At 39.6% G+C, this 17,285-nt stretch overlaps 1 protein-coding gene across 2 annotated transcripts in view; it reads right to left on the bottom strand.

Moving 5' to 3' along the window:
* Positions 1-641: 641 nt before the first annotated feature.
* The window catches only part of CFAP65 (cilia and flagella associated protein 65), a 54,893-nt gene continuing 38,249 nt past the window's right edge, over positions 642-17,285 (bottom strand). For both annotated transcript variants that reach the window (XM_014057161.2, XM_087713042.1), the window contains exons 25-33: positions 14,190-14,336; positions 13,341-13,457; positions 12,605-12,742; positions 10,595-10,660; positions 8,964-9,178; positions 7,781-7,951; positions 6,973-7,260; positions 2,344-2,481; positions 642-1,041 (exon numbers count right to left, since the gene is read on the bottom strand). In XM_014057161.2, coding sequence (XP_013912636.2) covers positions 936-1,041; positions 2,344-2,481; positions 6,973-7,260; positions 7,781-7,951; positions 8,964-9,178; positions 10,595-10,660; positions 12,605-12,742; positions 13,341-13,457; positions 14,190-14,336 — 1,386 coding nt within the window. In that variant the 3' untranslated portion in view covers positions 642-935. The remainder of the gene's footprint in view (positions 1,042-2,343; positions 2,482-6,972; positions 7,261-7,780; positions 7,952-8,963; positions 9,179-10,594; positions 10,661-12,604; positions 12,743-13,340; positions 13,458-14,189; positions 14,337-17,285) is intronic.

Raw genomic sequence — 17,285 nt, 5'->3', positions numbered from 1 at the left:
TTGTCACCAATCATATGCTCCAAAGGTGTGTCTACTCCACGCCTCGAAGCATGAAGTGATGTTCAGCACAGGCCAGATTGATGATTGAACTACACGGAATGTTCTCTGATCCTTTTTTTTTAAATCCCCAAAAGAATCCTACTAGATCCTTTGCTCCAAGATCCTTCCATCAATACAATCTTTTTAGTATTAGCAGGTACATTATATAGATGTGCCTATGACTTTATCACTATTTCAACATAATTTGAAGGAAACTACCTTTTTTCTTTATAATGCTGGTAAACAACCACACTATGAAATATTACAGGGCAAAGCAAAGTCCATGGAGAGAGTTGAAATGACATTGTGAAACAGTATTAAAACTGAAAAGGAATAAAGGACTCTTTCTGTGTATGACCTGTTTTTTAACCAGCTCCAGGAAGCCAACTTCCTTCCTAGTCAATATTATTTCTTATAGTTGCTATAGCTTTGCATTCATCTGCAGTTGTTAAACTTTGTTGTTACCCGGAGATTGAAGTAACCAAGGAAAGTATCATTTGAATTTAACATTTAGTGAAAACTGCTCTCCACAAACTAGGCCTGAAGCTTAAGCTGCCCCCTGCTGGAGTGAAAACCAAACATTTACCACCCAAAAATGAAAGCAGAATCACATATGTTTATATGACAGGTAAAAAGCTCAATCTCTTTCCTATGATACAATTAGAATCACTTTTCCTGTGATACAAAATGAAATTTTATTTTGAATGTTAAATCCAGGACAAGGCCCTTTGCTATTATGGTTTTGCACAGAGCAAAATCATATGAGATTCTATTGCAAATGTCATTTTTCCTTGGATCCAACTCTGTGGAGGTATCTTCCAGCAGGGATATTAATCACAAAGGGCCGTCTTCCCACCAGTAATTTCCATTGTGATCCCAGAGTCATCCGTGAGCTCTTATGGGGCCAAGACAATGTGCCGCTGCCCTTCACAATTCTTGATTTCACTGGAAGTCCCTGGTATTGTAGATGATCTGTGCATCGAAACTATGGGACTGACACCTCTGAAAGACAAAAATTCCTTTGAACATTCACAACTTTACAACCACTGTAAATTAATTTTATGAAGTCCTTACTTGTTAAAGAACAAGGTTGGACAAGTCCTTTTCTAGAAAGGAAGTAGTGTACTATTTTGGCAGATGAATGCCTTTCCTTCACAAAACTGTTGCGTGAGATTTTCCTTCAGCTTAAGGAATGTGTAAATTCCATACTGTTCTTTAGTTCTCACATCTCTACCCATTGAACCCACGGTCCTTACTTAAGCTTTCTTCCCAATTATAGGTAGTCCTCAATTTACGACAACAATTGAGCCCAAGATTTATGTTGTTAAGCAAGACAGTTGCGAAGACAATTTTTGTAAAAACCCTTTTTACAACATTTCTTGCTACAGTTGTTAGATAAATCACTGCAGTTGTTAAGTTAGTAACATAGTTGTTAAGTGAATCTGGCTTCCCCATTGACTTTGCTTGTCAGAAGGTCGCAAAAGGGATCACAAATACCCCGGGACACTGTAACTGTCATAAATATGAATCAGTTGCCAAGTGTCTGAATTTTGATCATGCATCCATGGGGATGATGCAACAGTCATAAATGTGAAAAAAGGACACAAATAACTTTTTTCAGTGCCATTTTAATTTAGAATGATTATTAAACAAACTTTTGTAAGTTTGTTGCTTCCTTTTCTCTGCACAAGGACTACTCGGGATTGTCCTGGACCTTATACAGGTCATCCTCAACTTACAACCCCAAGTGAGCCCAAAATTTCTGTTGTTAAGTGAAACCTTGGTTAAGTGAGTTTTGCCCCATCGTACAACCATTCTTACCACAGTTGTTAATTGAATCACAGCAACTAATGTTAGCAACCTGGTTGTTTAAGTGAATTTGTCTCCCCCATTAACTTGCTTTTCAAAAAGCTGCAAAAGGTGATCCCATGACCTTGGGAGGCAGCAACGGTCATAAGAATGAACCAGTTGCCAAACATCTGAATGTTGGTTCATGGGGATGCTACAAAGGTGGCCACTGTGAAAAACGGTGAAAAGTCACTTTTTTCAGTGGTGTTGTAACTTTGAACGGTCACTAAATGAACTGCTGTAAGTCGAGGACTACCTGTACAGCCCAATAAATAGCAGGAGGCATCCAAAGAAGAAACCCATGGACTACAAAAGAGAGCCTGTGCAGAAACACATTTCAGCCATTCCTAAACTCACTCAAACAGGCATCAACTCTGCTCTACTAGATGACATTTTAATTTTGAACCAGCCCTTTCATGCTAGGAGCCCTTATCCCCTCCCTGCTGATCTACTCACTTTTGGGAGAAAACAGGAGAGTGTGCAATGATTCTCGGCCGTGCTGTCAGCACTACTTCCCCACGACTGGCCTCCACCAGAATGTTCTGGATGGTGTTATCCAGCACCATTTCAGCCACATTTGCAAATGCCGGCATCCTTAACAGAAAGCACATTTCAGATCTTCATACTCACTAATGCTGGTGTTTCCTATTTTGTTCTCACAGGACTGTACCCACAACACCTTTTATAATGGCATAGTCAATAATGCAGATTCATGTTGGGGTTTAACCAGTCAAGTCTGCATCATCCAAGATAATATTTTTGTGGTGGGGGAAAAAACCCAACCCTGACCTTGGTGTACTTAAAGTAGCTACGTAGAAAATACTATATATAATGAGAAACTAAATTGATATGAGGAAATAAGTATTGTCTACTAATGAGAGATACTTTGGCAGTGCATAAGACTAGAGAATGTTTATAATTTGTTTTATATATCTCTGTTTCTATCTCTATTTCTATCTCTATCAATATATCTATACCAGGGGTGGGTTCCTCCTGGATTGCCCCGGTTCGCGCGCACCAGTTGGTCAGTGAACCCGGAAGTAATTAACTTCTGGTAACGCCGGTACCGCTCCTGGCCCCTATCGCTGCAAAGCACCCTTGCCGACAAGGCAGCGCGACCCGCTCAGCATGTAGAAACAGCAAAAGAAGGGACAAGAGAGGAGTTCCAAACGGGGCTTTTCAAACAGCCGAACTCCTCTCCTGACCCTTTCTTTTGCTCTTTGAACAAGAGGTGGGATGGAGAGGGACGGAAAAAATCGATTTCTTCCCCCCTCCCCCAATTGGAAATGAGCTGGCTATGAAAGAAAAGGAAGCGCAACCCACATGGCTTGTTCAAAGAGCAAAAGAAAGGGACAGGAGAGGAGTTCGGCTGTTTGAAAAGCCCCGCTTGGAACTCCTCTCCTGTTCCTTCTTTTGCTGTTTCTACATGCCGAGCGGGTTGAGCTCCCTTTTCTTTCACAGCCAGCTCGTTTCCAATTGGGGGAGGGGGGAAGAAATCGATTTTTTCCATCCTTCTCCATGGATCTCCACCCCAATTGGAAACGAGCTGGCTATGAAAGAGAATGGAGTGCGACCCGCACTGCATGTACAGACAGCAAAAGAAGGAAAAGGAGAGGAGTTCCAAGCGGGGCTTTTCAAACAGCCTCCTCTCCTGTCCCTTCTTTTGCTATTTGAACAGGCCGTGCGGGTTGCACTCCCTTGTGCTGGCTGCCCTGCTGCCCGCGCACGCCTATGTTTTCCAAGTCATGGAGCGATTCCGGAGCCCATCCGTCACCCCCGTGGAAAACATAAGCACGCACGCACAGCCTGCACAATTACAGCCCCGGAGAGAGGAGACTCTAGGAAGGAAGCCAGAGGCAGCAGGGCAGCCGGGTCCCTCGCCCTCAGAGGGAGGAAGGGCCAGTTGGGAGAGGGGCTTTTGTCCTGCTGCCTCTGGTGGATGAAGCTTTACTGGCTCGCGGCGAAGATTCCATCCCTCATCCCAGAGCCATTGGTCTTGGGATGTTCTGCAGAGCCCCCCAGGGAAGAACGTCGCTGCCAGGTACTTTTAACCATATATTTTGCCCCCATGTCTGCAGAATGCTGCAAAAAACCATGAATACAGGCCAGTTGTTGAGTGTTTCAAATGTGATTGGAAAACTCAATAAGGTGACCACAGTATGTGTGTGTGTGTCTGTTTCTGTGTCTGTGTGTGTGTGTGTGTGTGTGTGTGTGTGACAGAGACAGACAGACAGAGGCACAGAGAGATAGAGGGAATGAGAGAGACACAAACACAGAGGGAGGGAGGAGAGAGATACACAAAGAGAGACAGACAGACAGACAGACACAGAGAGAGAATCATATAGAGAGACACAGAGGGAGGGAGGGAGAGGCAAAGAGCCACACACATACATATACACACACATACAAACAGACAGACTCACACAGAGAGAGAAAGAGAAAGAGAAAGAGAAAGAAAGAGAAAGGAAGGAAGGAAGGAAGGAAGAGTGAGAGAGATGAAAGAAAAAAAGAAAAAAGGGACAGAGAGACAAAAGGAAGGAGAGAGAGAGAGAGAGAGAAAGAAAGAAAACACATGGCCAGCAAGCCACTCCCACCAGGTCACATGGCCGGCAAGCCACTCCCACAAGGGAGACCACACCCACAGAGTAGATTTGAAAATTTTTTGAAACCCACCACTGATCTATACCTATACCTATACCTATACCTATACCTATACCTATACCTATACCTATACCTATACCTATACCTATACCTATACCTATGTCTATCTGTCTATCTATTCTATATTGAAAGATTTGGAAAACTTCCACCAGGATTAACATTGTAAGGAAACATTACTAATAGCAATAGCACTTACACTTATATACCACTTCACAGTACTTTACAGCTCTCTCTAAGCAGTTTACAGAGTTAGCATATTGCCCCCAACAATCTGGGTCCTCATTTTACCAACCCCAGAATGATGGCAGGCTGAGTCAACTTTGAGCTGGTCAGGGTCAAAGTACAGCTCTTATACTACAGGTAGCCCTTAACTTATGACTTGTAAGTTCTGATGGTTGTAAATTGGGTCATGAGCACGATTGACCCAATTTTACGGTCTTTTTTGCAGCAGTGGTTGTAACTTTGGAACCGGATTGTAAGTACCTCCAAGGAAGTCTCTTGTAACCTATACTACCTGTATTTTCACAACAAGCCCGGCAGACTTAAGCTTTCATTCAAACTTCAGTACCCAATGCCAGAACATTAAACACATATATAGAAAGCTTCTCCGACTGTATATGGTATCCAGATTGCGATTTTGGCTGGATTTAGCCATATTTCTGCTTTTGGGTTCTCCAGCCCGGTACTGATATTTTGAATTCTAACTTCTGACTTCGACTTCCTCCTGGTCCTTCTGTACCGTTTGTCTGGGAATTTGAGCATCATTTTGTTTCTGATCACATACCTGCCTCTGGTCTCTTAGATTCTTATTCTAATACTCTTTTGCTGGAACTCTAGGTGCCTGATTTTGACTATGCTTCATGAAACAGAGGTAGGGGCAGGAAAAGAGAATTTTTAAGACATTGAAGCTCTGTGCCTTAAGGCTATTGTGGGGACCTAAGCTTTGAAAAGAAACCGTTGTCATGTTTGCCAGACCTTTTCCTTTACCTATAAGCAGGGACGTGTAGTCAGGGGAGGCAGAACCTCACCACTGTCATCATGAAAAGAAAAAAAATGTAAAAGGAAAAAGGCTGAGCTAGTTGCTGCCAGAGTCACAGTGGATGACTCTGCTTAGTGCTTAACTGTTTAAAAAAGCCTCTAAAAAAGTGCCCTCTACAGGAGGAGGCGGGAGAACGAGATGCCTCATCTAGTCTGACTTTATGATCACTCGAGCAGAGCTTAGCAAGGGTTAAAAGCTGAAAAATTCCTGACGTAATGAGGTACGTCGTTCTCCTGCCTCCTGTAGAGGGCACTTTTTTAGAGACTTTTTTAAACAGTTAAGCAGAGTCATGCACACGGTGACTCTAGCAGCAACTAGCTCAGCCTGATCTCAGCTCTTGCGTTTTTCCTTTTACATTTTTTTTTCTTTTCATGATGGCAGGCAGAGTTGAAATCCTCACTGAAACAGCTGGAAAAGGTACGTGTGTGGGTCAGAGGGAGGGGGAGGAATTCAAACTTCATCCTCAAGTGTAGATCCCTCCCCAAGTGTAGTTTGATTGCATGCAGAGCTATGTTGCCTTTATTTATTTAATTTATTTATTTAATTAATTTGTATGCCGCCCACTCTCAAAGAGACTTTGACACACACACACACACACACACACACACACACACACACACACACACCTGGATAAAAGTATATAAGCCCAGCTTCACTGATTACAAGTTTGAAAAGGCAACGTGGCTCCACCTGCAATCAAAGGCTCGGATCGGAAGGCAGCAAGGGAATGGGGGTGGGGGGGTATGGCAGAGGAGCTGCTTTCAAGCCATTGGAAAATATATACAATCCAACTTCTGTGTTTGTGTTTGTTTGAGATTGAGTGAGTGAGAGAGGGATCCAACTTCTCTGTGTGCGTGTGTCTGTTTGAGAGAGGGGGGAGGGAGGGAGAGAGGGAGGAAGGAGGGGGAGAGAGAAGAAAAAGAATGAAGGAAAACTTTTTCGCAAAGGAGAAAAACAAATGCTGTCGCTTTAAATCGGAACTGAGCATGCCTGGCTGTAGAATTCTGGGAGTTGAAGTCCACAAGTCTAAAAAAATTTGAACCCCCTGTGTCAGTGCCTCACCAGCCATAAACCTCACCGCACGTCACTGCCTATAAGAGGGGGCTTCTTGATAAATCATGCACAGTATTAAGTTCATCTTTTTTGTGATTCAAATTGCACATATTGATACATTGTCCTAGATTCTCAGGACAAACATGGCTTACAGAACATTAGCTTCGCTGGTCAATATTTTTCTGTAGAAAAGTCTTGAATTGGGACAGCCTTATAAATAGAATAAATAAACGTGCTGATTATTATTATTTTTTGCATTACAGGAATTTGATGGCTTAGAACACATCTATCTTGCTTGCACTTTCAGTTTAGAGATGTTCAAATTGTCTCACCTGATAATGAATTCTTTCTCTTCCCGGGATTGTTCCTTGCGAATAATGGCACTTAGGTTCTCTGTAACAAATGAAGTGACTCTGGGAGATACTGTTTCCTTTCCCAAGTCTTCATCATCTGTCTTACCCTTAGCACTGAACTCCGGGGAAGGAGTTTCTGAAGAGGTGCCAGTTGAACTCTTCTTCTGTTTTGCTGACTTTTCACTCCAGAATTGGTAGAAGTAAGGTATGGGCTCTGTGAGGCTTCTGGCCACTGCTTCTTGGAACTGTGTCTCCTCCAACAAACCCCTGGAATATCAAAAAGGATATTTAGTTTAAGGATCATTCAGATTTGGTGCATCCTTGTCCATAGGCACCTGAAAACCTGGTAATATAAAAGCTAATACATGCTTAAGATGATTCATTTATGTGTCAGGGATAAAAGAAGGCAAAATTACTGGGAGTCATCCCTATTCTGCCAGAAATGCAGGCCAGACAGGCGATGGTTGAACTGAGTGATAATGACTGGCCCAAAGTCCCCCAGTAAATTTTATTGATGGAACATGAATCCAACCTCTTATCAGGCCTCGCATTTCTCATAATTGGTTTAATTTAACCTTCCTTATGGAGTTATTCTGAAAGCATACAGGAATAACTGAAAGTACATTATTTTCAGCACCTTGGTTGAATTAGCAGGCCATATAAATAATACAAATCCTAAGCCTGTAGTCTATATATTTATAAAATATATACAGTAGCTTATATATAGTAAGGCAGTGCATATATACCATCTAAATATTTCAGGACTTTTGACAGACAAGCCACCTACTTGATCACCACAGACAGCATGTCCGTCAGTAGCTGGGCTTCTTGTTCTGTGCAGTTTTCTAGATCCATCCAGGTGGCATCCTTTATAGATCCTCTACCAGTTTTGCTCGAAACTGAGAATAGAGATGTCCTACGTTCAGAATCTTTTCTTGGTGCTTTCTTCTTCAGTTGGCTGTAAAAAAAAAACATTGAAACTCTTTTTCCTAAATGATCTAAATCTTTCTACAACCATGAGATGCCTAGAAACAAGCAGATAGGATTTGTCCTTCAGCTCAGTTTATTAAATATTCTCGTGCCACAGGGACAATCAGATTGTGTTTTCCAATTCCAATATTTCCATATTAAGACAAGCAATATATAAAACAGTTCTTATTCATAATAGTACAATTCAAGCAAAATTAAAGCAAGTGCTAAGTGGTTTTCGATGGGGTTCTTAATTCTCTCTGGGCTTAGTTGTATTCTTGCAGGCATTTCATTGCCAAACTAGATAACATCATCAGTGCTAAAAGCTAAGTGGTTTCACCTATCACAAAACATGCTAAACCAGACCAGCACAACTGATAAATTCACTACAGGTAGTCCTTGACTTACAACAGTTCCTTTACTGAATGTTCAAAGTTACAACGCACTGGAAAAAAGTGACTTATGAATGTTTTTCAAACTTACAATTGTTGAAGCTTCCCCATGGCCATGTGATCAGAATCCAGATGCTTGGCAACTGGTTCATATTTATGATGGTTGCAGTGTCCTGGGATCATGTGATCACTCTTTTCAACCTTCTGACCAGCAAAGTCAACAGAGAATCCAGCTCCACTTAACAACCACGTTACTAACTTAACAAATGCAATGATTCACTTAATAACTAGTAGCAAGAAAAGTCATAACATGGGGCAAACTCATTTAACACATGTTTCACTTGGCAACATACATTTTGGGCTCAATTGTGGTCGTAACTCAAGGACTATCCAGATTGTGCCTTGTAAATTTATGGCTTGGTCCAACACGGAAATCTAGCCCCTATGGTATATCCAACAATTCCAAAATAAACTGTGGCTTAGCGTAAGGCATACATCCAGTTCTAAACAAATAAATTACAAAGAGCATTGCATAACATCTCTACTTGGAGATTCGGCAGAGATCCAACATCTCTAACTGGAGAAGGCCAGGAAAACAATGTGTCTTACCGGTAAAGGAAGTGCTGGGGCAAGTCATTAGAGAAGTTGGACAAGAAATCATCAATTGAGTGGGACCTGGCTGTAAAGCCGAGGTGCATGAGGAAGGGCTTGGGGAATTCAGGCTTGGGCCAAAACCTGCTGGCCTCCTTGTCTCTCATCTGCCTCCTCTGGCTACGGCTAGCAGGGGCATTTGGCTCACAGACGTTCTTAATAGGAGGAAGAGTCTGTTGATAAGAAATTAAAATAAACTGTTTAGCGAAAGGGACTATCTAACTTGTAACACTCAAGCATCTTGCTAAGTAATTAAATGTGAGAAGATAATCTCTCTCTCTCCCTCCCTCCCTCCCTCTCTCCCTGCATCCCTTCCTCCCTCTCCCTCTCCCTCTCATGCACTAGCTGATAGGCTTCCTACTCCAAATATCTTTGAAGGGTTGTTTTTTTTTTGCTTTTAATGCTTTTTTTCTTTTTGTGCTCTGCAAAATGTTTTGCTTATTTTATTGATTATACTTTTTTTGGTCAACATTTTCCAAATGTTCTTTTTTGTTCTTATATGGGAAAGATGCCCACTTTTTGGAGAAATCATGCTGATCATGCTTGTTAGGCACTCTGATATTCTCTTGGGATTTATGGTACCCTCTCTGGACATTGTAGCTGAGATTCTACTAGTGTTGTTTTGAAAACATTGCCAGATATTTAGAGACTGACTTTCTTGACTCTTGCTTTCAATCTTCTTTTCATTAATCCGTTTTTTTAAAAAAGCTTGATCTTCTAAAAGTCACTCTAGATTAAGTTGGGCTTTTTAGATGCACCTGAAGATAATATCTTTTTTGATTCCCAATTGGTTCAATACATCTCTCAAACAAAATATTGGACTGTGCTTAGCATTAGGGTCAGTGTTGCAGTGTATGAAAACAAAAGGGAACATTTGCAAACTGTTGACCCCCAAAGTATAAGGCATCAATGAAATATGCAAAACACTCCTGTTGTTAGCTTTTTGAATAGTGTACAACTATTTAGAATATCTGGAAATCTGGTCTCTTAGTTCTGTCCAGAACATTCGTTTTCCCAAACTATGCTTACATGAAGGGAAATTACGTTATTGTTTCTTTTTCTCTAATTCATTTTCTATCCATAGGTCAGCTTTAGCCTCTTGGTGTGGGACAATAGTATGTGCTGAGTACTAACCTGCTTTAGAGGATTGCTATGGACATCAGTAGAAGATTCTGCTCCATTTTGTGGCTTCTGCTTTATGTCAGTCTGCATACAAAGCAGATCTGCTCCCATTATGTCCTTCCCTTTCTTTTCTTCAGAGGTCATGTCACAAAGATAACTGTATCCCATTGGTTATATCACATTTCCATAATTTATGCTATGTGTTTTTCTTAACACCAAACACTCCCCCTATTCTTAGTATTTGCATATAAGCATCTATATACATCTCATCCTTTGATTTTTCATGGCATGAACTTTTAACCTTAGGATCTTATTTCTTTCGTGATTAATTATATCCATTATACCTATAGGTGTGGCACAATTAAGAAATATGCCTGGAAGACTGACATTTCCTGCTCGGTTTTTGTAGCAGAGGCTGACAATAAGGGATCTCACTATATCTACATAAAGGGCATATAACTAATTACCTTATATTTCCTTATCTTCGTAAATACTTTAGAAAGCTTTGATAATCCTGGCATATTTGGAGCTCCCTAAAGAAAAAGAATAAAATTGTAACAAAAAGTTATAGAATTTGAAAAGATTTGAGATATACCTGAATAAAGCAAGTTAAATGATATACACAAAATTGTAGGATGTGGCCTTTTTTTTTTTTTTTAAGAAGATTGCCACGCTGAATAAAGAAAACATAACCTTCTTTCTGCCAGTCACTTTTCTGCTCAAAGTGGGCAATCTCCAAACTCTTTTTCTCCTTGTGGGTATCTAGATGAGGCTGGAGAAAAATCAGTGATGGATTCTAACCACAACATTGGCTTCACAGGAAAAATGCAAGCATACACTCCTGCCCCTGCTGGTTTTCCCCCTCAACATCAAGCCATGGATTTACTGTGAAAATTCCCGGGATTTAGTAAGCTATTGACATATTATTGTATACAGCAGGGATGTCGAACTCAAGGTGCAGTGGCCGGATCTGGCCCACGGGGTGCTTAGATCTGGCCCACAGGGCCACCCTGGAAACAGCAAACGGCCGGTCCACGCTGCCTCTGTCAACAAAAGCAGAGCTCTGGAGGACCACATACAGCCTTCCAAGCTCCATTTTCATTGGCAGGAATTGCAGGAGGCCATTGCAGCTGAAAACAGAGCTCGGGAGCCCGTTTTCACTGGCTGAGTGCTTGGGGCTGCCACAGGAGCCCTGAAATGAGTGGCGTCGAGCTGGCCATGTCCACCCTGGCCACGCCCCCCCCCCCTAAGGTCAAACACAATCCTGATGTGGCCCTCAATGAAATCAAGTTTGACACCCCTGGTATACAGTATTGGGGGGGAGGTTGTAAATTTCTTGTCTTCTCTCTACCATTGCCCATGGCTGTTAATTCCCAAATCCTTGTAAAAAGATGTGCTAATAGAAAATAAATGTACTTATTTAACATTGCAACCATTATAGTTTCACTGTATTTTCATGTCATGGGTTTGATACTGACCATGGACATTTTAAATTTCAAATGTTGATGTTTCAAATTTATTGTGCATGCTTTGTTACTGATATTTTAAATGTATTGTGTAGACTTTATCACTTATATATCATACCATGGATGTTTTAATTTTCATGTAAATTGACATGAGGCATTTATATGAAGTTAATGGCATACACATTCAATAAATAAAACAAATTTTATTTATATTTATAATTGTATTTAGAACTTCCAATACAAATAATAAAACAATACAAATGGAACTAAGATAATAATACATATGATTATACATGGTTCGCTGAACTGAATGAGAACCAATGAGTTTCCCATAGGGGGTTTCCTAAATAACTCATATAAATTAGTGAGAGGAAGATACCACTTAGATTTTCCAGTTTAGTAACTCAAAGGACTTGGTTGGCCTTAAAAAAATTATGCAGCTAAAACCTGAACACTAATTTCAATGTATGTTTTCCTGGTATATTTAGAAAATATATTCAGGAAAACATGAAAACATAGAATATAGAATCACAAGGCTGAAAGAGACCTTAGAGGTCTTCTAGTCCAACTCTTGTCTAAGGCAGGAGTCCTTATGCCATACCACACAAATGAATGCCCAATCTTTTCTTGAAAAACTCCAGTGATGCAGCATCCACAACTCCAGGAGGCAAATTGTTCTATTGGTTAATTGCTCTCAGGGTCAGCAAATTACATCTACAGTCATTTACACACACACACACACTCTGTGTGTGTGTGTGTATTTATGTATATATTAATGTCTGAATAAGTAGTTGCTAATTCTGAGGAGCTGAAAGATCCTGGCATCTAAATGATGTGGCTAAGTCTTATATCAGACAATCCTGCAAGCTGAAAATATCTCCAGGTAATTTTTTTACCCATCTTCTTGCATACGTTCACAAAACACAGAATCAAATGATTAAAAAAAAGTTTGAGAAATATGTTGTAATCCAGATATACAATAGATTCCCTTCATAGCAAGCTAGTTTTTACCTTGAAAGGTTCCTTTGGGTCCTTCTTCATATCCAGGTCTTCCTCAGTGATGGTAAACTCCACAGTTTGGCGAGCGTTTTCAGTTTCCCATTCCTGCACCTCTTTCTCGTATTCATCTAATGAGTTTTGAGTAAAAATCTACAGGGAAAACACCTATGATTAACATTATTCAACTGGGATTTTTTTCTACTTTTCTTCTTCTGTACTGGTGAGATACAGTATGTCACCCCGAATGTGCCTTCTGAAATTTAATTTCTGGCTGCACTTTAGTTTAATGCTATGACTTTATAGAAATTACTGAAAACAACTATATTACCAAAGAGAAAACAAGATCATTATATGCAGAATAGTTAAGCAAACATGTTTGGATTACAGGAAAGAGGAAATGAAATCATGCATGTTCAATCATGCATTCTAAATGCCCCATGTATCATGGAAAAATATAATTTGTATTATGTGTACATTATTTCTATCTTCTTCAGGCTTCTATGCAGATGTTCCCTTGACAAAAGCCATTCAGCCTTAATTATGCTATTACATAAATCCCATATTTGTTTTGATTAATTTTAATGAACTGATAAGTGACAGACTTCAGTGCAGTCTCATATTTTTTAGAACTATAGCCTTTCTGTTTGGCACCAAAACTATATATTCTATACTGAATATAAGCAACCAAAAACTCCTGGCTTTTTCTATTAAAGAAAAACTTTGATCTGAGATATCCACAAAGTCTCACCTCACAGATCAAATCCACATTGTAGAAGCATGGAGTTTCACCAGCATGCAGTGTAAGAACACAATGAGTGCTCTCTCCAGCCTGCACAAGTCCAGTTTCAGGTATGATCTTCAGTGCCTTGAAACAAAACAATGGGTTATTGTATCATAATATATCAAGATTCAGACAACCCTCATCCTTCTGCCCTTCCACGTGGCTCTAAAGATTGTAGCGTCAGCCTATGTAGAATGCAAGGATCTAGAATGATATATGTGTAGGGTTGGCCTCAGTTGCTTCTGTTATTATAATTATTGTTATTTCATTATCTTGTTTTTATGTCGTTAAGTCTACTATATTATATTACATCACATCACATTACATTATATATTACATATTTAAGACATTTCGTGTTTCTTTAAACTGTAACTCACTCAGGATCAGTCTTGTAAATCAGATAACCGTACAAAACAATGAAATAAATGAATGAGGACATAAAGCATGCAAGATACTATATTCACATTAAATATCTTTGTGGCTCTGAAAATAGACTCTTTCCTCCTGACATTAAAAAAGAGAATAGTTGAATATAGCCACAGCAGCAGAATATTGATTGCTTAGGAGTCATACAATGCAACACTGCAATTGGGCCATCCTGTTCTCTTTAGCAAATGTTTACTATTTTAACTTTGGGAGATTTTTGCATTTGGTGCAACTCCAGTTCAGAAGTTTGAGCTGATAAAATTGAAATCAATTCAGCAAGTGTTCTGAGTTTGCCACTGAGGAAACTTGAAAGGAACAGAATTGCCAGGAGAAAGATAAGGAAGCCAAAAAAAAACCCAACCAAAAGCCAATCATGCAGATGAAACTCACCACCATGGCAGGAGAGATCCCAGGTACGTGCCAAGTAAAAATGATGGCCTCATCCTCAGAAGCATTGTTGAGGAAAAAAAGGCGACTACATTTGCTGTAAACAGGGATATTGCCAAGACATATCCGTGGCTGAGATAAATATACCGCCTGGAAAGAAAATAAACAGAATGAACTGCTAGCTTAATAAGTAAGGATCCCTTTGTTTTCTTGGCCTAACCAGTGGAAGGAAACTAGGTGATCTACAGTGGTAGCTAGAGCCTGTAGCTAATGGCAGATGTTTATGGGCCATTTAATACATGAAATACTGTTACAATGAAATGAATGGGATGCAGGGGAAAATTCTGTTGGCAACATAAATGGATGGGTAGAAATTAGTCAAGAGACTACAGAAAAATTCATTATGTCTTCTCACACTGGAGAATAATGAGAATTATGCCAGGGGACATGTTTATATACAAAAATGAATAATTATTTCAAATATGTCATTTAAGCATGTCTATTCATAGATACAATATATTGGAAAGGAGTGAATCAAAAAGCATCATTCATTAGAATGTTTATGATGAAAGAAAATTAGTGAAGGATACAAGGATATGAAAATGTTCTGAATGTGGAACAAACTTATTCAAGAATGGATTTGGAAAAAGTGAACATGGAAGAAAAACAAAGAGTAGAATGACTGCAAGATGAAAAAAATATGGATCCTTGAAAATGCATTAGAACATAGATAACTCTTCCAACAGAATGAATAGGAAAAAGATGTGAAAATTGCTTGGAACAGGGCAAAAAAGAAATGTTTGAGTCAAATAGATTACACAATGCAACAAAAGTATAGGTATTTTATATTTTTATATAGGTATTTTAAAATTAAGTGTTCCAAAATGAGTGCAGTTAACAAACAGAGTAAATGGCTGCAAGTTATATATAAAAGTCAAAGAATCATAGTTGCATGAAGATTCTCAAAAATTGAGAAGTTTAAAGAACAAAAGACAATGTAGAAAGCAATGTATGGATGTTGTGGAAGCAAGGACGGATATATATATATATATATATATATATATATATATATATATATATGTATGTATGTATGTATGTATGTATGTATGTATGTATGTATGTATGTATATATATATATGTGTATATATATATGTGTATGTATATATATATGTGTGTATGTATGTATGTATGTATGTATGTATGTATGTATGTATGTATGTATGTATGTATGTATGATGGAAGAGTATTTTGGGGGGCAGTATACACACTTGCTACTGTTTCCTGAACTTGCTACTCTATTATTTCTGTATCCGTGATATTTTTGGAAAAAACAGAAGAACCTACCAACTTTCAAAAGAATGCATAATACATCAAAACTTTCAATTTCATTCATTATGGCTTTTTAGTACTCTGCCAGGCTCAAATGTGCCAGGACTGCCACTGGAAAATCTTTCCATTTTGTCAAAGCTTCCAGCCTCAACTATAAGCAAGTATAAGCAGTACTGCTCAGACTGACTCGACAGCATGGAGATACTGGCTCTACCATGCGAACCATTTAATCCAATTCACAACATAGATTCCTTGCAGGCAAAATAACTTGGTGTTGTTTTGATTTTAATCATGTGATATTTATGTTTGAAATCTCCCATAGGATATCTTAGTAACCACAAGAGCTTTATGTCTATGGAGATTCTCAGTCATCCAGTTCTCTCAAAGATGCTTTTTCAAAAGGCACCAGTCTGGGTTTTTTCCCCTTGAGGTGGAAAAAGAAGACATTTCACTTCTCATCCAAGAAGCTTCATCAGTTGTGACTCGATGGTAGGGGGGATGGAAGGATAGGTTCTGACAGAATGGGGGCCAGGGGGGGGGAATGAAAGGATTCTACAGGTAGCCCTCAACTTAGGTTGCTAAGTGAAACATTTGTTAAGTGAGTTTTGGCCCATTTTACAACCTTTGTTTGCTGTTATGTGAATCACTGCAGTTGATAAGTTAGTAAGCATGGTTTCTAGGTGAATCTGGCTTCCCCTTTGACTTTGCTTGTCAGAAGGTCACCAAAGCATGACCCCTGGACACTCATAAATATGAACCTCTTGCCAAGCATCTGCATTTGATCACTTGTCCAATGGGATGCTGCAACGGTCATTAAGTGTAAAAAGCAGTCATGAGTGACTTTTTTCAGTGCTGTTGTAACTCTGAATGTTCACTAAATGAACTGTTGTAAGTTCAGGGCTACCTATATTTTGACGAGAGGATTGCAAAGAAATACAATCCTTCCATTCCCTCCCCTCATCATCCTGTCAGAACCTAGCCTTCCATCCTCCCACCAGCCAATCACAATTGATGAAGCTTCTTGGATGAGAAGCGAAACGTCTTCTTCTTCTTCTTCTGTCTCAGGGGGAAAAAAATCAGTTCTGTTGCCTTTTGAAAAAGCATCTTTGAAAATCAGGCGCTTTATCATCAGTGTAACATCCTTAGCTTGTAGGAAAAGAATCTGATTGGAGAGGTCACCATTTTCAGTTTTACAAGTCTAGCACTACTTTTTGCCTGGCTGCAACAATAATTTTGCATAACAGATCAACAAATACTGAAATTATGGCAAATTTGTTTTGTTGTGAGTTGCCAATATTATACCAAGAGGAAATTCATACAGGGCAAGAATCACAACAAGGCCGTGTTCTCCAATGTGAAAGAAATACCTGATGGTACATTTTCTGGCATCCTACAGATGACAACAATACCAGCAGAGCATTCATCTTTCATTCAATTGGACTGCATGTCCTAGCATCCCTGGGTCATTATTAAAGAGGTCATACTGGACCTTCTCAGAACACATAGGAGCCTGCACAATGTCCAGCTTGACCAATGGCTACAGCATGAAAACTTTTTCCTTTCTGCATTTGTGCCTTGTGAGATGCTCATTAGATAAACAAGGACAGAGGAGGAGGGGAGGAAGAGGAGGAGGAGGAAGAGGAGGAGGAGGAAGAGGAGGGGCAGGAGGAGAAAATACATTACTTGAGATAAAACAGCATCATATAAGAATGGCTTTCCCAGTGCCAGTGGCTCACTTACTCCTACTGGCAATCTGAAATCCCTGTAAAA

The sequence above is a fragment of the Thamnophis sirtalis genome, unplaced genomic scaffold (genome assembly GCF_051295495.1).
Source record: "Thamnophis sirtalis isolate CommonGarterSnake01/CBP01778 unplaced genomic scaffold, rThaSir2_p1.2 scaffold_1, whole genome shotgun sequence".
NCBI classification, from domain to species: Eukaryota; Metazoa; Chordata; class Lepidosauria; order Squamata; family Natricidae; genus Thamnophis; species Thamnophis sirtalis.
This window is presented reverse-complemented; position numbering and strand designations above follow the sequence as displayed.